Raw genomic sequence first — 22,637 nt, forward strand, 5'->3', positions numbered from 1 at the left:
GCGGACTGTAAGGGCAGCGCCCCCTCTGGAGCTGACTGGAAGGGCAGCGCCCCCTCTGGAGCGGACTGGAAGGGCAGCGCCCCCTCTGGAGCGGACTGGAAGGGCAGCGCCCCCTCTGGAGCGGACTGGAAGGGCAGCGCCCCCTCTGGAGCGGACTGGAAGGGCAGCGCCCCCTCTGGAGAAGTCTTTAAGGGCAGCGCCCCCTCTGGAAGAGTCTTTAAGGGCAGCGCCCCCTCTGGAAGAGTCTTTAAGGGCAGCGCCCCCTCTGGAAGAGTCTTTAAGGGCAGCGCCCCCTCTGGAGCAGGCTGAAGCTCAGGAACAGAGACAGCGGCTGAAGACTCGGAACCGGAGACAGCGGCTGAAGACTCGGAACCGGAGACAGCGGCTGAAGACTCGGAACCGGAGACAGAGGCAGGAGACTCGGGACCGGACACAGTGGCAGGAGACTCGGGACCGGACACAGTGGCAGGAGACTCGGGACCGGACACAGTGGCAGCAGGCTCCAAGCTGGAGGCAGATGATGTGACCTCAGAGCTGGAGGCAGATGATGTGACCTCAGAGCTGGAGGCAGATGATGTGACCTCAGAGCTGGAGGCAGATGATGTGACCTCAGAGCTGGAGGCAGATGATGTGACCTCAGAGCTGGAGGCAGATGATGTGACCTCAGAGCTGGAGGCAGATGATGTGACCTCAGAGCTGGAGGCAGATGATGTGACCTCAGAGCTGGAGGCAGATGCTGGCACCTGGGCGCAGGAGACAGAGGCTGGCACCTGGGCGCAGGAGACAGAGGCTGGCACCTGGGCGCAGGAGACAGAGGCTGGCACCTGGGCGCAGGAGACAGAGGCTGGCACCTGGGCGCAGAAGACAGAGGCTGGCACCTCGGCACAGGAGACAGAGGCTGGCACCTCGGCACAGGCGGCTGGAGCTGGCAGATTGGGTCTCTTCCCAGAGAACAGAAATGGTGGAGCATAAACAATTTTGGAATGCGGAGAGGAAATAACAGGAGATGGTTCAGTAAGCTGACGTGGTCTACGGACAGGACAGTCCTGCAACCATTGCTGGCACAGTAGAGACACAACTTGTATGTTATCCTGCGCCGCCGTTCCTCTTCGGTCAGATGGGGGCGTGGACCACCTGTGTACTGGGAATTTGTTACCCCATAGTTCATAGAAAACAGCAAATTTGTAGAAGTACTTTTAAGAGGTGCTGTTTGCACAGGTTTATCAGCAGAGAAGGTGGATTGAGACAGCTCAGCAGCTTCTGAATTAAGAGAGGCAGAATCTGACAGTCTCCTGAGTGGGTCCACAAGTAAAGAGGAAAATCTAGCAAGCTGAGAACGTAGCAATATAATGTCCACTGTAAAGTTTGTAGCAGTGGCAATTCCATGATTGGTGAAACAGACATGTTGCAAAAAACAAATGAAAACTTGATTGCAGAAAAAAGGTCCCAGAATAAAACAAAACTTTCACCTGACTCCAAAGCTGTTTTGTAGGCTGGTTATACTGTCACAGTTACAAACAGGAGTACAGCTAGGAGTCACGAATATGGTGAAAACACTCTGTTTATTTGCAGAAAAGTATAAATAGCAGGTAATCGAGAGCAGTAGTAAATACCAGGTGGAAGCTGATGCAGGAAATAATACGAATGTTCAGAAACCAGCAGGTAAACAGCTAATGCAGGGAAGCAGGAGGTATGAACAGGTTCCAAGCAGGCATGAACCAGAGGAGCAAGGCAGGAGGAAGAATCCAGAGGTTGCAACAAGGATATGACATCACAGGATGGGACAACAATAACCAGCAATGTGTGCTGGGAGTGACAGGTATATAAAGGGAAAACCACACCCAGGTGCATGGGATAATTGGTGAACATGAAGGTTAACCCCTAATGCACACAATAAGGCACAATAGCAGCACCTCTGGTGAATGGAGGTACTGCCAATACAAATACAATAATAAGAATAATAAGGACAAAAAGGCAGGAGCTGCCATGCAAAGCAGCATGTAATGCATAAGCTGTAGGCAGATCGTGACAGTATGTGTGTGTATATATATATATATATATATATATATATATATATATATATACACACACACACACACACACACACACACACACACACACACACACACACACACACACACACACAATTCTCGGCTACACATACTTGCAAATGTATGATAAGCCAAATGCATCAGAGCTATAGATAGAGCTATCTCTCTCTAACTGTGAGAGATAGATATATATATAGATAGATAGATAGATAGATAGATAGATAGATGTCATGCATTTGCAAATATGTGTAACAGAATTCTTTCAGTAAAGTGCTAGCCACACCCCTACATTAGGTTGGCCACACCCACTTGGCAAATGTCACTCCCACTTAGATGGGGGGCGCCGGTGCCCTGTCTCGCCCAGGGCACTAAAACGTCTAGTTACGGCACTGACTCTAGGGCCCTGTCAGGAACTTCCATCTGCCTATATGCCTATATCCTTGGCTGCCAGATACCAGCAGTTTTACAGTTGAACTCTGCTGCCACCTAGTGTCTTTTGCTCCTGGAATTCATCAAGTCTACATAGGCTATTACAGTGAGCTGTGACCAAGGACATTATCTGACAACTGTCTCACACGCTGCTCTCCCATTTCTGCATACTTTATGTTAACTCCCACGCTGCTCCAGCTACCCGCCTGCTATAAAAATACACTAGCCTTGCTGACCTGAGAACATAGCGGCAGATCCACTACATTCCCCGTTAAACTAACATTACTAGCTCCTAACCATGTGTCGGTGAGTCAGGAATGTGACCCGGCCTCATGGCTTTCTAGGCCACTTTGTGGGGAATGTGGCTAAAGGTAAGAGCACACTTCGTTCCATCCATGTAAATTAAGCCTGTTTTTTTTAACTTTACTACGGTACAACGCCTGCCTCGAGGATAGGAGAGGCCCTGCAAAACGGGACTCTGGAAAAACCTGTAGACACGCTACAAAGTTCTGATCTCAGACAGTTCCTAAAGATCTCCACACCTTCTTCCGCCTCGGTTGCCTCACCTGTGGCCTCACCTGTGGCCTCCTCCCCAAGCTCCCCAACTTCTGATATCTCCACTTCAGCAGACATGGCGACCTCTGACCCCGCCTCTCAATCTGGCCAAGGTCTTGGTGCTATACTGCAACTTATTAAGTCGCTCTCCACAAAAGAGGAACTTCCGACAAAAAAAGACTTCCAAGTTCTGGAGACTAGACTCCATGAGACTAATCGAAAGGAAGTGGCTCATTTTCAATCAGCCTTCGCTCAACTAGCCTCTAAGTTGGCCATAGTTTAAACCAACAGGAATGAATCGGAGGACCGCCAGGACAAGCTTCAAGAGGCACTGAAAAGGCAGGCATAGAAGTTTCAATTGCTCCACACCAGAGTTAACAACCTAGATAACAGAGGCTGCAGAAACAAACTACGAATTTGCCGCATCCCTGAAGATATCTCACCCCAAGAATTGGTCCTGTTTCTCACAAAAATCTTCAATGAAATACTGGCTTAGGATTAATCCACGCTCATTAACTTCGATAGACTCCATAGAGCCCTAAAACCACGGGGAGACCAGTTGGACCAACCAAGAGACGTTATTTGCTGTCTCTATTATTACATGCTGAAGAAGGCAATCATTCAAAAAGTGAGGAATCTGTTGACTATAACGGACAGAAAATACCAATTTTTCAGGACCTCTCCTGGCATACCCTTCAACTCAGGCGCATGCTTAAGCTACTGACGATGCCCTCAGCACCCGGAACATCCAGACAGATGGAACTTCCCCTTTGGCTTCAAGTCACCCTCAATGGGCGAACCGAAACCATGCAAGCTCCCCCAAATCTTTTCCCCTTTTGCTCCGTCCTGGACATCCAAAATGTCCAACTCCCTTCTCCCGCCCCTTCTCTCCTTCTGGAGCGGTGAATACAATGTTCTATTCACAATATGTGTACATTCTTTGTTTTCTATCTGTCTTCTTCTTTTTCACCTCTCTCTTCTCCCTTGCTCCTTCCCCTCCCATCTTCCACCATTCCCCTGGAGCCGCCTCTCATAAGGTTTAAACTTCGAACACTCAAAAATGCCATTTTCCACTCTGTGCCTCCTCCCATGACCAATACCTTTAAAATTGTCTCAGTTAATGCCAAGACCTTGAACCTACCAGAGAAACGCTCTTGCGTCTTATGTGAATTCCATAAAGAAGATGCTGATGTTGTTTTTGTACAAGAGACACACTATAAACAAAGGGCCTCCTCGGTCTTTCGAAATTGCTATTACCCTAGCTCATACTTTAGCAACAACAATGCTGGTAAAACCCTTGGCGTAGCTATCCTCTTTTAGAAAAGACACCCTTTTACTATACTACAGAGGACCAGACTGGTTGAAGGGAGGGCCCTCTTGGTTAAATATAAACTACATGACACTATTTACACCTTTGTCAATTTATGTGCTCCAAAGAGTCAACACGCCTTCCTAACATTGGTACTGGAAAAGATTGAGGGTTTGATGAAAGGTATACTGGTATTGGGAGGCGACTTCAATTGGTCCATGCATCCGGAGCGTGACATGTCAAATGAAGCCTCCAGACTCCACGGGTTGCTACATGGGAAGGTAAGGCGCACCTTACACGGCTCTCAGCTGGTCGACATGTGGAGGTTACAACATCCAACGTTTAGGGACTATACCTTTTTCTCCCACCCACACAGAGTCTGCTCCCACATTGACTTTCTATTCCTTTCACACAGACACCTCCCATTATCCACTCTACATCCATAGTCCAAGCGACTTGGACTGACCATGCCTCTGTCTCCCTAACTCTACACATAGCTCAACCTAGGATAAAAAGTTGTTTGTGGAGGCTTAACAAACTTCTCCTACAAGACTCATATTGCAGTACCCAAATTGAACAAATTAAACAGGCCCTTAATGATTGTATCGAATTCAACACTACCTCAGAGGTCTCAGCGGTATCGCTCTGGGAAGCACATAAATGTGTCCTTCATGGTAAATTAATCCAACTGGGATCCTATATGAAAAACAAAAAGGAAGCTCTTAAAAACCAACTCCTAAAAAAAATCATATACCTAGAATCTAGACACAAGGCCACTTTGGCCTGCGGGGTACTAGTAAAGCTCACTGATGCCAATACAGCCTTAAATAAGCTCTTATACGACATAATAAAATTAGACTACCGTAAATGCCATAACCGATACTTTCAGTGGGGCAACAAGCCCGGCTCCATGCTAGCAAAGGCATTAAGGTCCCAAAGAGCAAAATCTTTCATAGCAGTGATAAAAAATGACAAAGGCACTGACTGCCAGCTCACGTCAGACATAGCAGCATCATTCCACTCTTATTACTCCCGTTTATACAACATCTCAGGTAAAGCCCCTTAGACGGACTTAACTGATAAGAGCCCACAGATATCTGCCTACTTACGGGAGGTCGGATTCCCCACTCTCTCAGACGCAGACATCTCCCTTCTGGAGGAACCTTTCACACATGGCGAATTAGCGGAAGTGATCAAATCCACCCTTTCGGGTAAAAGCCCAGGTCCCAATGGATTTTCTATCTCCTACTATAAGACATTCAAATATAAACTCATCTCCCTGCTGATGCAAGCTTTCAATGCAGTCTCAGAGAAAATCCTGTTCTCCACACAATCCCTAGAGGCTCACATCACAGTGATACCCAAGGAAGGCAAAGATAAGTAAGGTCATAGACTTAGTCCACTCGGCATTGTTCTCTAACACCCCAACCATGCTTTTATCTATGGATGCGGAAAAAGCTTTTGACCATGTTGACTGGTCATTCCTGCGGTGCATGTTCTCCTACATGGGTCTAGGCCCACTAGCCCATCACAGAATTTTGGCTCTCTACCGCTCTCCCACAGTCCATATAAAAATCTCCAGCAGGTGTTCCCCTTCCAATGGCACCCCTCTCATATCAAATATTTGGGTGTGTTGATCTCTAACGACCTGACCCATCTGTTCGACTTCAACTTTAGTCCTCTTATAGCATGGCTCCAAGCTGATCTGAGAGAGTAGAGGGTTAAGGCCTTGTCGTGGGTAGGACAGGTTAACATAATCAAGATTAATATCCTCCTACGCATCCTATACCTCCTACAGACAATCCAAAAACGTATACCCGACAAATGGTTCCTTGACTTACAGAGGCTGTTGAGAGATTTCGTGTGGGGGGGGGGGGGGGGGAGGCCTCGTTTTAAGCATAATTTCCTGTACCGATTGTAGACATTTGGGGGAACTCCAACTTCCACATTTTCCTACATATCACAACACAGTCATGTTGGGGAGGATTATAAAATGGACAATTTCAGCTGGTGAGAAGCAGCGGATTGACATCTAGGGTGAATACCTGCCCCCTTTCCCCGGTATACCACGTGGCTGAGCAATCTACCTGCTATTAAACATCTCACCATTTCAAGGTGGTCCAGACTCCAACTGCTTACTCATATATCCTCACCCCACCCATATCCCCTTTGTCTCGCATCTTTGTAAGGGCTTGTGTTAAAAATGCAGTCATTAATAAATAGCTGCCTAAGGGGCCTATTTATCAAAGGTTTTCCCCCTGTAAAAAAAAATTAAACACTAAATTGCTATTTATGATTGTAACATCGCAGCAGATATCATAGATATCTGCTGCTTTGCATCTCCTATCGTTTTACTGAGCACTCCCCATAACAATGTATGGAGAGTGCTCAGTAACGCTATTTAACAATGAATGAAATTAACTTTTCAAACATGTTAATGTGCTCCAGCTGAAGCTGGCGTACATTATCATAAATGAAAAGTTTCAGTGCTGTCAGCTCTGCTCCGAAGAGCAGAGCTGAACAGCGCATGTGTGGAGGGAATCACATGAAATCTCCCTGTCACTCACCGCTCGCTCTCTGCAACTATAATTGCAGAGAGAGAGCAGAGATATTTGTGGACATGCCCGAGGGTTTCACTCGGCGCATGCGCACTTGAGTCAGAAGAGGAGCCCCGTTCATCGCATGCTGCTTCAGGAACGAAGATGGAGTGGTAATTATGTTCTCCACTTCACAGGAACATCAGTTTTTCAGGAACTGCTGTTCCTGTGTTGCTTTTTTAAAAAATATGAGAGATAGTTCAATCCTTATCAATGCAATAAGGATTGAAAACTATTTTTCATATTTTGCAAGTGTTGCAGGGGCGCACAGAGCATTTTTAAGGGGGGGGGGGGGGTTTCCCCTTCCCCGAGGAAAAAGAAAAAAAAGCGAGAGAGCTGCCGCTCATGCGCCCGCGCTCCGTTTAGGCTGCACTGTACTATACAGCAGCCGCGGAGCTGTCAAATTAGCACCGCCGCGAACGCTTCTTTGACAGCGCCGCGGCTGCTATATAGTACAGTGCCGCTATATTGGCCACTTTTTTAGCGATGGGGAGGGGTTTCCGGAGACCCAGAAACCCCCCCTGCATGCGCCACTGTGTTGATAAATGTGCTCCTAAGAGATTAAATTATATAAAGTGTTCAATTATATTTCATTTTGTACAGATAAAATATTTTTCATGAGGATTTTAGTATAATATACCACTCTAGACTAAGACAATTAATACAGAGCAAATGCTACAATTCAATATAAATAAAAAATATTTCATAGAGTTTTGCTCCTGTGTGAGTTGGCATGGGGGTGTACTGTACACGAGTGACCACTCTACCTCAGAGACGTCACTATCTGTGTCACAGAGATCCCAGCAATAGAGACTGGTAGCTTTGGGGGTGGACGCGCTCTGCACTAGGTGTGCTGTCAGACCCTGCTGTATAGGTTGCGGTGTAGGACGCCTTGAGAAGGGACTTTCCTCTCCAGCTCACACACCCCGCTGCTAGCTCCTCCCAGCTAGATTTATAATACACCAGAGCATCTGACATTGCTCATAACACGGCACTGTTAGTCCTGCCTGCCAGCGCTGCACTAAGATAAGTTGTGTGCTTTACACTGGTGACGACATCATACATATTTACAGTGGGACTGACAACGATAGTGACTGCTCCCGGACTCAGCTCTCTCCTGCTCCATAGGCATGAGGAACTGGTGAAACTTCTCATTATCTGCTGGTTACTGGACTATTCTCTGGTCAACATCGGATGCACTATACATAGCGATCACAGGAGCAACTTGTATATTTATCAGCAGACCAAATTACTGTCCTATCATAAACCGATCGTTTGAACAGATCCTTTACAAGCTGCTCCACCATGGCAGGTAAGTGCACAATGTGATCACATTGTTATATATCATATGTCAATGTTGTTAGCTGGGTAGAGATGTCTTTGTCCTAAAATAGGTAAGATCATTTGATTTAAAACCCCCAGCTGAGGGCAGACACTGAGATTTGCAGTTTAATAAACGCCGGAGAGCAGACAGTTGTCTGCTTTATTAGACTATAAGAAAGTACACCAACCACTTCCCCCTGTCGCATTAAAATCTGTGTAGTTTGTTGCAAGATTGCACAACAGCAGTGTGTAGACCTAGTTTACTTGTACTCTCAGTTGATGTGCACATTAGTTCTTGTAGATTTTTGCTTGCTACTCATTTGTACATAATGTCATATGATTTGATCACTATAATAATTGTAATTAAAGGTGATTGTCTGATAATTAAGAGTGTATGAATACTGTTTTGGGCAAAATCTAATTAAATTTTTTTTATTATTTTTTAATTTCCCTTGGTTGGTAACAAGAATGATTTTGTAATTACAGTCCTCTGAGTAACATATTTGCTGTTGTTCTTCTTTTTTCTATTGGCGCAAGTTTGGTGCTTTTCTTGCCCTGTTTGACCGAAACAAAAATAAATTCATGAAAACTAAAAAAAGGAGAAGTTAAAATCTTTGCAGTATATGTCACGAGAAAGGATAGGGTCACTTCTGCAAAATGTAATACATTAAAAACTAGCCGTCTGCTAAAAGCTGGATTTTCCTCTTCATGTGTTGTTTCATTACGCGGAAGATGTATACTTTATTAAGTCACTTAAATACAACAATAGAAAGAGATATGAGAGGTGAGGAAGTTGTTACTGCCATCAGAGACTGTAGTTGATTGTGATATATTTACTACTACACGTAGGTATGTACATATGTATGTATGTGTATATATATGTATATATATATATATATATATATATATATATATATATATATATATATATATATATATCTCAACTAAAAGAACCAAGGAAATTAACATGTTTTCTTCGGGTAAGAAAAGACTTTGGGGGTATATTTACAAAACTGCGGATTGGAAAAAGTAGAGGTGTTGCCTATAGCAACCAATGAGATTCTAGCTATCATTTTGTAGAATGTACTTGATAAATGATAACTACAATCTGGTTGGTTGCTATAGGCAACACCTCAACTTTTTCAAACCCAAAGTTTAGTAAATATACCCCTTGTGTTCCATTGTAGTGAGTCTTCCCCTGTGTGTCAGAACCAAAAAAGAATATATTTATAGCAATTAAAAGTAAATAATTTACTAATTCTAAACTGCAACATAGGTTTCAAAGTGTACCTCTAGGCTTACACCTCAAAGTCTCATTAAGCTAGTCATGCTGTCACTGTCTGCTATGATGTATTATATTTTATCTTGAGAAGAATCAGACTTTTAATTATCAATTCATATAATATACAATTCCACTCTGGGATTATTATTACTACTATTTATATGATGATGATGATGATGATACACCAAAATATACAATATGTAAAAATAAATCTATGCGGAACAAAAAAGAACCTGCTTTTTAAAAGTAATTGGTATGCAAAACAGATATACAGCTTATTCAGTTTAACGAGGCAGACGCTAGAGGGCCTTTAACCTGTTTATATTGTGTATATATATTTACTTATATTGCTTCATTACCATCCTTTTGTATGTCTATTGATAATGAGCTGGCCATATATTGTACTATACTGTTTTCTTTTTCAATACTGATAAATATGATCTTAAAGTTTACATATACGCTTAAATGTGTTTAGGAGGTACTTTCTAGATAATAAAACTAGCAAAAATAAATATTGGAAATTAAAATAAATAACTTTGGTTCAGTTACACTTAAACTCACTATATATTTTACTCATTTATGTGACAAATCCTTTTACATATTATATTTTTAATTTGTGGGTGTATATCACATTTAGTTTTTTAGATACTCCTTTTTTTCAAAACAGCTTTCAAATAATAAATTACCTGTGAATTTTATTGCTATGGGTTACAAATGATATTTGTTTTCCATGTTGTAAATTAAGTAATCTTCTAATTGTGTACAATTTCTTACCAAGTCCTAAAGTACTAAATTATTTGGTCACTTAAACAATGCGGCATTTATTAAAAGATTTCCCCAATTTATTTATTTGATCAAGCAAAAGGAAGCATTAATTGCTGCGGCTGGTACAGTAATTATATCATGGGTTAGTGCACAAAGCAGTTGGAATTAAATTTTGGTTAATGTGCCTGGTATTTGTTATAGGGGAATTTTCGACCTATAAATCTTGGTTACTTCCTGATTTATAAATATACACTTACATCGTGTTATCAGGAGGATGTGAGGCGTTTTATGTAGCTGCTGCTTTAGTAGATGATTGTTAAAGCTGAACTACCACCCATGGACGCCAAGAGGGAGGGGAGCAGGCCTACCTAGGGGCCCTAGCTTGATTGTGTCTTGGGATGAGACACCAACCTGGTGGGGCCATGTCCCTTGCGGTGGCTATGGAAAGGGCCCCAAAAGTTGCTGTGTCGGGGCCCAAAATCCCTCTTAGCAACTTGCTACAACCTTGGAGATATTTTTCCTAAAGTGTTCCTTAGTCAGAGCCCTACATGAAGCTGGTTTTTTACAGGACTGTGCCATTTCTGTAATAAGAAGAGTCATTTGGAAACGGGGTGAGGGGGTTCATGAGGTAAGTAACGTCTTAAAGGCCCGCCCACTTCCCACTTCAAGCCAGGAGAGCTTCCCAAAATGTTAGAGTGTCTTGGAGGTTTCAGGAGAGTAGTATGCCATAAAAACCAGCATCTTCCCTTGGCAAAAAATGTATATTTCAAATGATATGCCCAGACCTAATTTTTATTTTTCATTTTATTGAAAAGGCATTAGGCAGCTGGGATTGGATTTTCACTTTTTAAAAGAATAATTTATGGACATATGTTTTGTAGAACGGACAAAATTATTTTCACAGTTTTTGTGATTTCCAAAGTAAACATTAAGAAAAATGTGTGTTTTGCCAGGATTAAATGTTAGCCATTGGACATAATGACAGAGCCTGGTTCTCATCACTCATCTGGGTAGTCTGGGAACTAATGATGTTATACATCCAGTGACATTTTAAAATTTAGTATTGGATGAAACTCAAAGTTTATATTAGAAGGCAAAATCCTCCTAGATGGCTTTAACCCTGCACTCCTCTCTCATCTGCACTCATCCTTCAGAATCTCACACAATGCCCATTCACCTGTAACATCTCAATATTCCATTTATCCCTAAACATCTCTCAAATATACCATCATTTACCTTAAAACACCCTTATATTCCCCCACTAACCCCCAAATTCCCCATGTCCCCTCACTGGGAGTACCAATAACCCACTACTAATCTGATGATTAATAAGCCTGAAAATACCTTACCTTGCTTTAATGAAGTACAGCATCACTTGTTAGTATTGAGGTGTTGTCATAGTAGTTACATCAGGTAGTCAAACCATGATTCCCTATTTTCAGTGTCACAGATAAAATTCATAACCACTAAGCCAACACTTTCACCACTATAGCATTTTGTTTTATCAGAGTTTTACTGACCCACAATCCCTACATTTACCACTTGCATTTTATATATTCTGATCTAGGCTTCACGGCTAGAGAGCCACAGGCTTAAACACACTATTTAAAATGTCAGATGACACATAAAATGTGTTCACTGGCCAAGCAGTCAGTTGTTGCCTATCATTTCAACCACTGTGTCAGGTTTCTTGGCTTACTACACACACTTACAGCCGCAATCAGTGTACAAGTGAGTTTGAGAGGGGGAGCAGCGGTATAGCACAAACTAAGGTGTTCTTTGGTGAGAGACCCTAGCTGGTGTACCAAGTTCAAGAGAAAACTCGTTGTTTTCTTTACTCTGAGTTCATAATATCAAAATGGGTACGTTGCTTGAGTTAAACCAATAAAAAAAAATGTGACACAGGTGAATTAACCTCTTATTTCCCTCTAAAATTGGATTTTCAATTTTGGGTGGAGGAAGCTTTTAAGAAGAGAGCAGAAGACCACAAGGCATGAAATCTTGGTTCAGTGCTTGTTGTTCATTGGATCGGTTGTCATGTATTGTAATGTATATTTGGAAACTTCTATATTGTTTTTCCATAGAGGGTGAACAGGAAGTAGTATGCACCACTCATATTGACTATTTACATTGTAATGATTTGATATCTAAAGAGATTAAAGTCTGAGGCATCCATCAATTTGTCATGGTAGTTTCCCTAGGTTATTAAAAAATCAGTGTTAATTGTAGTATGTCATTATATTTTTATTATGTCACATATATTTTATTTTGATTCATATTTAGATGTGTCTTGCCCTTGGACTGATGACTATTTTAAAGAACTTGTCTTCCGTCAGACCAGGCCTGTCCAACCTGCGGCCCTCCAGGTGTTTGCGAAACTACAAGCCCCAGCATGCTTTGCCAGTAGACAACCAGTTGATAGCTTGAAGGGCATGCTGGGACTTGTAGTTTCACAACATCTGGAGGGCCGCTGGTTGGACAGGCCTGCGTTAGACTAGGCTCCAAACTGATTTAATGTATATAACGCAAATATTTGTATGTGGTTGGGTTACTTGAACGTCGTCACATTTTACCAAAGTGAAAACCCTGTTTATTTCTTACAATATTGAATTTTTTTATTGCTTCACTTCTATCAGGAAATGTTATGTAATATCAGAGGTATTTCTGATGTAGATAAGGAAGTACCACAATCTGCTTCTAGTTAATAACTTATGAAGTCAACATTGATCAGTTAAATCGGATGAAATACAGCAAATTATTTAATTATAAAAAGTATGTGTTATAGTTGAGTGAGCAAGAATCTTAATTTCCCGGGATACCCTCATAAAAGGACGGAGCTTCATTTGGCGGGATGCCTTATGGAAATTGGTGTGAAGGAGGAGGGTGGTGTTGCTTAGAGCAAACAATTAGATTCTAACTGATCATTTTTTTAGTGTAGTTTACAACATGAAGGCAAAATATGATTGGTTGCGCTAAGAGCATTTACATCATTTTCCTTTACACCAGTTTTCATTCTTCCAGTAAGGTAACTGCACTATGAGAACAAGCATAGAGTGTGCAATGCAAATGAAAGCTGTTGGTTGAACAGCTGTAGGATGTGTGTTTTGATGGTCATCTGTACAGTTTTATAAAAGTGGGACATATATAAATGTAATTACCTAAATTGAACTGTATTTTTTAAGATCATTCTTTGCTCCGTAGTGTCAACTGTTATATAAATCATAGTTGCCAAGTTTCTATTGTTGACCTCTGGAAGATCCCGGTGGTGGGGGTGTATGGTGGGAGGATGACAGGGTGCAGGGCACAGCGAATCGCGTCATTTGGCTTGGGGAGGGTGGGGGGCAAAATAACGCGATTCACTGCAAATGGCGTTATTAAGGCCGGTTGTAGGAGAACTGCCTGCTTTTTGACCTGTATTAGATCGCACAATGTCTTACAGATTTACATACCCTCCAACAGTCCTAATTTATGTAGGATTTTGCCAGACTAAAGGGGCATGGCCTTGTCCAACATGGACAAAATCTTGGTAGATCTGGATATAGTTTAGTCTGATCAATTAGGAATGTTGGCAGCTATGAAAGCAAAGGGGAGATAATACAGATCTGCAGTGGAAGGTCAGTTATCATTGAATGATAAATTTTTCATTTTGCATTCAACCCCTTCACACAAGATGACATTTAGAGACATGATTTCTGGTGGTGTCATCAAGGATGCTCTGATGTGCGTGTGATGTCACTAGGGATTTCCTTCTGGTAGATACTATTAGATGCATGCTGATATAATAGTAACTGCTAGTGTACTTACTAAAAAATGAAGTTTGCATTGGATCTAATGGGTGGTAGATCTATTAAGTCGCTGACTCCTAAAGGTCTCCTCTAGTGTGTGCAAAAACCAAAACACAATACAAAAACTAATCTATACATGATAGGGACAGTGCACGCATCTAACTGGTCTATTTATTATTAGGCTTTGCCCTATACATGAAGGGGACAGTGCCAGCATCTAACTGGTCTATTTATTATTAGGCTTTGCCCTATACATGAAGGGGACAGTGCCAGCATCTAACTGGTCTATTTATTATAGGTCTTTGCCCTATACATGATAGGGACAGTGCCAGCATCTAACTGGTCTATTTATTATTAGGCTTTGCCCTATACATGAAGGGGACAGTGCCAGCATCTAACTGGTCTATTTATTGTAGGGCTTTGCCCTGTACATGAAAGGGACAGAGCCAGCATCTAACTGGTCTATTTATTATAGGGCTTTGCCCTATACATGATAGGGACAGTGCCAGCATCTAACTGGTCTATTTATTATAGGGCTTTGCCCTATACATGATAGGGACAGTGTCAGCATCTAACTGGTCTATTTATTATAGGGCTTTGCCCTATACATGATAGGGACAGTGCCAGCATCTAACTGGTCTATTTATTATAGGGCTTTGCCCTATACATGATAGGGACAGTGCCAGCATCTAACTGGTCTATTTATTATAGGGCTTTGCCCTATATATGATAGGGGCAGTGCCAGCATCTAACTGGTGTATTTATAATAGGGCTTTGCCCTATATATGATAGGGGCAGTGCCAGCATCTAACTGGTGTATTTATAATAGGGCTTTGCCCTATATATGATAGGGGCAGTGCCAGCATCTAACTGGTGTATTTATAATAGGGCTTTGCCCTATACATGACAGGGACAGTGCCAGCGTCTGTTGATTTGCCAGATCTCGACAGCGAAAGCTTCCCCATGCTTTGACTATTTAAGAAGGATTGTGGCGGTGCAAATACCGCAGCAATACTTCTTCTGATGTCACCATCTCGGGATGGTGACATCAGTAGAAAATCAATGAAAAAATGCTTTATTATTTAAATAAAGCATTTTCGCAATTGTGAATTATTTGAAAAAATAATATATATATATATTTCATCAGTTTTTTCACAAAGTATTTTTTAAATAGTGGAACTGAAAACTGAAGTTTGGGCTTTCAGTTCCTAGGTGCATGTGTGACATGGCTCTAGCCTCCTGGAATTGTGGGAAGGTATATTATTTTGTTTTATTTTTTTGTCTGCGTTTACCTATTTAATATGTTCTTAAAAGAAACCCCTATGTGTGTAGAAAAAAGCACTGTAGAGTCCGCATGAGTACAAGAGGAATAAGCAAACAATCCCCAGCTAAATCAACGTGTGTCAAAACCATGAAAATGGGTCTTGTGATAGCTGTAAGATAGAACTCTTATGTCTAATGCAGCACACGTACAATGGGTTGAACCAGAAAAAGCTGTCAGTCCCCTTGTTAGACTTGGGATTCCCCCAACATGATACTCCGTAAGCATCTATTCAGGTTATAGCCACTACTCTAGAGGAAGTTGTTGAAGTCACCAAAGATGCTGTTATATTACAGTCAGTTCTATCATGTGATTAGCAATCACTTAAACTTAAATCATCAGACAGGATTCAGGATATAACTTCTCTAAGTAATTACAAGCACCAGTCTTAATGGCAATCACTTCTGTCAGCAATGCCATTCAATATAAAATAATTAAATACAATATGCTTCAGAGCCACTTGCTGGACACACTTCAGACCAGATGTCATATAGAAGTAATTGTCCACTACCAAGAAGCACACATGGATTGCTGTAACTGGAGTTGACAACAAGAAAATACAGTTTTTCCGTTCTGCTTGACACATTCTGGGCCTGATTCATCTTTGGGCGTAAGTCCTGTTGTGTGAAATTGCTCTGTGTACGCTCAGGAACGGAACTTACGCCAGTGAACTCAGTTGCATCCAATTCAGGTCTGAACGCAAATGACACTGCTGACTGCCTACAACCTGAGAGGCAGAACAGGGGAGGGATGGGGCAGAGTAACTTATGCCATCTATAGTAAGGGCGTTCCAACACAGATGCGTCTATTCAAGGCCAGTGCTTTCCGTAAGTACGCTTGTTTATACCTGTATCTTGTGCACCAGCTTTTGGGCAGGTGTATGTGCCGCTGATAGTGATGACTGACACATAAACATACCAGAACATGTACATGCAAGTAAGAGAAACTATAAAACACATTTTATATACAGTAGGCATTAAAAACTTCCTGATTCATGTATTTCATGTTGAAAAATAAATAAAAAACATTTTTTTAACATGTATTATTTTTTTTTTTAATAATGATTATATAGTATTAGTATTAAGATGGATGGGACTTTATATTGCCCATATGCAATTGTGTATTCTGCAGTCTGTTGTGTCTGTCTGCATACGACAAGTATCGTTTAGCCAGAACGTATTTACAGCCCGTTTCAAATGTAAAATTTTCTTCAGATCCGCTTTTATTTGAATACAGACGTATGTGCGTTCAAGTTACGTGGACAATCCGGGGTTTTTAAGTGTCTCAATAAATTTTTGTGCGTAATAGTGGCTTTATTTTACTTGTGTAAAATATTAACAATCCTATTTTTTGGTGGAAATCGGCAGAACAGAGGTGGTCCCACCCCTGGGTACACAGCATTCCCAAAATACATGTACCTTCAGATATTATTCGTTTACAAGCTCTGCAGTGTTTCCAGGGTCACTACTTACAGACTAGACAATTAGAAGGTAAATGTTTTTGGCACAGGTGGTGTATTGGACATTGATTGGTACAAGTGTGTCAGCATTTCTGGATATAGTAGGCTGGTTTCTAGTGGTTACATTGTGTTGGAACACAATGGAACACAATTTCTTGACACAAATGGCTATGAGATATTAAGAACTGGTGGGTACAATGTTTCTGGCTCTGGTAAACACAGATGTCTTGACACTGTTGCATACAGCATACTCAGCACTGCTGTGTACTGGCACTGGTGGGTAAATGTGTTGCCAATGCAGGATATAATATGATGGGCACTGAGGAGTACATATATGTTTGCAGCACTGTATATTACATTGTATTAGTGGGCAGCACGGTGGCGTAGTGGTTAGCACATCTGCCTTACAGCACTGGGGTCATGAGTTCAATTCCCGACCATGGCCTGTGAGGAGTTTGTATGTTCTCCCCGTGTTTGCGTGGGTTTCCTCCCACACTCCAAAAACATACTGGTAGGTTAATTGGCTGCTAACAAATTGACCCTAGTCTGTGTGTCTGTCTGTCTGTGTGTGTTAGGGAATTTAGACTGTAAGCCCCAATGGGGCAGGGACTGATGTGAGTGAGTTCTCTGTACAGCGCTGCGGAATTAGTGGCGCTATATAAATAAATGATGATGATGATGATGATGGGCACAGTGTCTTAGTACTGTTGAGTAAAGTATACTGGATACTAGTGAGTGCAATGTGTTGGCACTGCGGTATAATCCGTAATATGCTGGGCATTCTTTGCTAGGTATGATCTCCTATGCTGTTATGCTGTGCAGTGAATGATTTCTGCATAAGAAAATGCAGATAATGACACTATTTGTCATGGACACAATCATTTTGTGTGGAACTCACTTATGTGCACTTCCACTGGCAAATGTGTACTTGCTTATGCAAGCAAAAATTTCTGCGTACTCACGCTACAAGTCAATCCTTACACAGTGAATCTGCCGTAGTGCCAAACCCATTGAAGTTGTCTATTGTTGAACTATGCAGCAGACTTCCCCTGCACTGAAACAGTTAAGTCATTGTAACCCGAGGCTGTAAAATGTGCCACTGCTAGTTAGACTGCATTCTTTCTTCTTGATTCCCGCAAATACACAAAAGAGTAGGCTGGCACGTAACCAAGATCACCTCAGTGACAACATACCTGAACAGAACTAAACTAAATCTAAACATTTGAAGTATAAATGTAAAATACACTGTTAATCTTTACCGTAATTACACACATCTTAGTTAAAACTTAAACTGTTTTAGTTTCTCTTGTACCTCCCCTATGTGATCTTTCGAAGGGAAGGTACAAAAAGTAGACAAGTATGCCGTAAAAAGTGTCTTAAAAAGTGTTCCGATCTGACAAAAATTTCAAAGAAGTACGGTATTTAAAATTTGCTGTGACATGATTGGCCATGCCCTCTGTGTGATTGCACAAGTCTGTGTATGGACAGCATGGTGGCTTAGTGGTTAGCACAGCACTTGGTTCATGTGTTTGATTCCCGACCATGGCCTTATCTGTGTGGAGTTTATATGTTCTCCCTGTGTTTGTGTGGGCTTTCTCCAGGTGCTCCAGATTCCTCCCACATACTAGTAGATTAATTGTCTGCTATTAAATTGACCTTAGTCTCTCTCAGTCTGTGTGTGTGTATTTTAGGGAATTTAGACCTTGCCAACTTATCCTCGTTGGCTTGAGAGAGTTCCGGGGGGGCGGGTGTGCGGGGGCGGGGCTTGATGAAGCACATTATGTTGGCCCCGCCCTCTAAACGATTGTCACAATTTTGACCAATTACAGCAGGGGGCGGGGCTAAAATGATATGATATTTGCCTCATTAAGCCCCCAAACTTATCTATTGCAGGGGCGAGAACCGGGAGGTTGCCCTGCTCTCCCGGGAGCCAGAAATGCGGGAGTCTCCCGGACATTCTGGGAGAGTAGGCAACTATGCATTAAAGAAAAAGCAGCTAATGAATCTCTAGAGACTTAAGTGTCTTTTACATTTCTGTCTCCATTACTGAAGTCATGTTGTCTTACCTCTCAGTCTTTGATTAAATCTTGGTCTCCATGAAAATGGCCATCTCCATAGGCATCAATACATGGACATAGGACACAATTTCTGAACTGCGTCATCATGCCACAGATGGCGAAGCCAACCATGTCTTGTACTGGCTCAGCATCAGGGAGAATGCCAGACTCTTCAGGGAGTAAGGGAGATCACCCCTATTTCAGGGAGTCTCCCTGACATTCAGGGAGAGTTGGCAAGTATGATTTAGACTGTAAGCTCCAATGGAGCAAGAACTGATGTGAGTTTTCTGTACAGCGCTACGAAATTAGTGGCACTATATGAATAGCTGCTACTGACGATGTGCAGAGTATATTTATCAACTAATAGAATGCAAGCCTGTCAGTCATATCTGCTCTAGAATGAAGCAAGATACAGAAATATCACCTGGGGGTTGGGACAGATAGTGTATAGGGAAGATTTATCTATTGACATTTAAATTATTTCTTTATTATTCTTATAATACCATATGATTGTTTAGTGAATATCAAAATTGGAGTAGATCAAGATGTATGTGCAAAGATCATCAAAAATGTACCCCACACATCATACATCTGAAAAGTATATTCAACTTTATTTATTTAATTTGTTTTATTTTACTTTTTTGAAAATCGAACAATTGTAAAAAAAAACAAAAAAAAACACATACAAAAGTTGAATCAATTAAACATAAGCTGATTAAAATAGTATAAGTGATTATAAGCATAAAAACCCAAAATGCTCAAAAAGAAAACTATGGAATTGTCAACCAGACTTTTCATAGGTTTTTGTGGTAGAAAAGTAAGAGGGGGTATGGAAGGGGACGGAAAGGGTGGTTTGAAGTCCAGGGGGTAAAAAATGAACAGTGGAGAAATTACTGTAAGATAAAATAATTTAAGAGGTCAAAGCCTAGTGGATATTATTGTGAATTACCCAGGGTTCCCAGGTCTTGCAGATGGATTTTTCTAAGTTTACATTTTTTTAGATTAAAAATGATTTATTTGATGCAAATATATTTATGAATGATCCTCTTAGCAGATAAGTAAAGTATATACCAGAGTATACATATCCCTTTTAATGCAGTATAAATGTGTCCCACAGCCTGCAAATCATACTGAATACTATAATCCTTTCTTTGTCTCCTGTGGTTTGGCCAGTCTGAGCTGTGCATGTATGTGTCTACTGTCTACCCTAGCAGTCATTTTAAGCTGTGAAAGGCTTTTTGCCCTGTCATCCAACAGACTATAGAGTATAGCGTAGACCCTGTAGAGTATAATTAATACAGTTTTACTGGGTGTCATTGTTTAGTATGTTGACAGACAATTTTCATAAGAAATCTTAGAGCATTGCATTGAGAAGGAAACTATTACTACAGCCTATATGCCTGGGACTAGAGTATATAGGTGCAACTTTTTCTGTAAACTTTCTCATTTAAAGGCTACCAGACTACTAATAATAATGGCCTTAGTCAGTTCAGGGACCTAGTTCTGAAATGCAGGCCCAACAACTTTTGGATGTAAGTGAAATGTAAAAATGGTGTTGGAAATAGAATAGTTGTTATCCTAGCTGAGATTTAATTATTACCTGAATACACCTGACTGATATGTTTTACCCACTGGTTGATCAAATCTTTTTCTTTCTCATGGTAGGTCATCCTATGATGATACAGAACACACTTCTGGGTAAGTGAAGTATTATTTCATATACTTGAAGTAACACGATCATATAGCTGCACAAAGTCATTGGATAAGGGCTTCTTATACAGAAGTGACTTCTTTATCTGTATACGTACGACATATACATACATTGGTTGAAATGGTAGCATGAAAGGAATTTTATTCTTACAACAAAGGCAGTAGTAGAAGTGGCTATATGGCTTACCACCACATATCGGCCCACTTCAACTATGGTATGTGCGTGCGTGCGTGTGTATATATATATATATATATATATATATATATATATATATATATATATATATATATATATATATATATATACACAAGTTAACCCGTGCATGATACTCATGCATTCTAGTCAAATCAAGCTACTTAAGGTGTTAAAAAGGTTCTTGTCATGCATTTGGGGCTAGGCCAGGCCTCCTCAGGGGAGGAGCGTTACTTCCCGACGTAAGCGCCCTTTTTTAACGTGGTTTTGTCCACATGTCACCACCTCATCATTCTTCTCCATCGCCACATCCTTAATCTCCATCGTCTTACTGTACTAAAACCTCTCGATACACAACATTTCTGCTAAACACCTTATCGCTGTGCTCAATCAGTCTTCCTTGAAGGGCAGTATTCATAACCTGCACTTTCACATCACTGCTTCTCCGTACTTGTGAAAATGCGACATACAATTGTCCATGACCAAACACAGGCTCTGGTGAATAAATACCCACACGGTCAAGAGTTTGAGCCCTCAACTGGTAAATTTAGCCTTTACTACCCCTCCCACGGGGGGAAGGGGGGATGATGGAAGTACACTGACTTCACTATTATAATTTTTTTGTCAAATAATGTCAGTATACCAAATTTCAGGTCAATTGGATGAGCCCTTTCTGAGAAAATAGTTTTTTACACACACACACTAACACACGCCGCTAGGCTTATATATATATATATATATATATATATATATAAACATACATACATACATACATACATACAGGGCTGCCACAATACATTTCCGGGCCCAGTACAAATGTAACAGGCTAGGCCCCCTCCTTCCATCTCTCACCCTACCCTCATTTTTAAAGTATTCTCAGCCCAACATATGCCTTTTCCCCCCCCCCATTCTCAACAGTAATCCCTCATCCCCGATTCCATCTAACCCCTGCTGTAGTTTACTTACCTCACTGTGTCTTCTTGCTGTCTCCTTTCGGCTCCTCTCTATTGACAGCGCTGTGACGTTATTAATTACATGATGTCAGCAATGCTGCAGGGAGCCTCTGCCTTGTCACGGCTCTCTGTCTGGGAGCTGGGCACTTGAAGGGCTGGGACTGGAGCAAATGGCGGCAGCTGTGGAACCTGACATCTTGGGAATGAAGGCAGACATGGTTCCTACAAGGGTGCCCACTGCTGCATCCTTAATTACGGTCACTCCCCACATCACCTCTCACATCTCAGGAGCAGCTGCTGCCTAGAAATGTCTTCCGCTATCCCCTTAATTCATAGTGGAGGCCACCTCCCCTAATTAATTTGGGCCCAGGGCTAGTGGGGCCTCACTCAGCTGTTGGGCCCCATACTGCTGTACTCCCGGTACCCCTCTGATGGCGGGCCTGTGTAATATATATTTTTATATATATATATATATATATATATATATATATATATATATATAATCATAGATTTGTAAGATGCCACAGTGCTCCATAGCGCCGTACTGTAGAGAAAACAGTACATACCTAAAACAGGGACATAGGAGTAGACTAAATAAATGTAGACATGAAAACAAAGGGTATGAAGGATTCTGCTCATTATAGAGCTTACGTTCTAAGTAGAAGTGGGTACAGCTGAAACAAGAGGAGCAAATGTGGTTCAGCATGGAAATTGGGACAGTTGTGATGGTGCATTAATGTGAAAAGTGTTAATGGAGATAAGGTCACCTCTGAAAAATAGATGGGTTTTCAAAGAGTGTCTAAAGATTTGAAGGCTGTGGGAAAGTATGATTGAGTGTGGTAGGGAAT

The 22,637-nt window shown here is 41.5% G+C and overlaps 1 protein-coding gene across 1 annotated transcript in view; it reads left to right on the forward strand.

Annotated features, from left to right (window-relative positions):
- Positions 1-7,917: 7,917 nt before the first annotated feature.
- The window catches only part of REL (REL proto-oncogene, NF-kB subunit), a 54,588-nt gene continuing 39,868 nt past the window's right edge, over positions 7,918-22,637 (forward strand). Inside the window, exons 1-2 of the mRNA XM_075203860.1 lie at positions 7,918-8,253; positions 20,599-20,631. Of these exons, the coding sequence (XP_075059961.1) occupies positions 8,247-8,253; positions 20,599-20,631 (40 nt within the window). The 5' untranslated portion in view covers positions 7,918-8,246. The remainder of the gene's footprint in view (positions 8,254-20,598; positions 20,632-22,637) is intronic.

Source organism: Mixophyes fleayi, chromosome 3, assembly GCF_038048845.1.
Source record: "Mixophyes fleayi isolate aMixFle1 chromosome 3, aMixFle1.hap1, whole genome shotgun sequence".
In the NCBI taxonomy this organism is placed as follows: Eukaryota; Metazoa; Chordata; class Amphibia; order Anura; family Limnodynastidae; genus Mixophyes; species Mixophyes fleayi.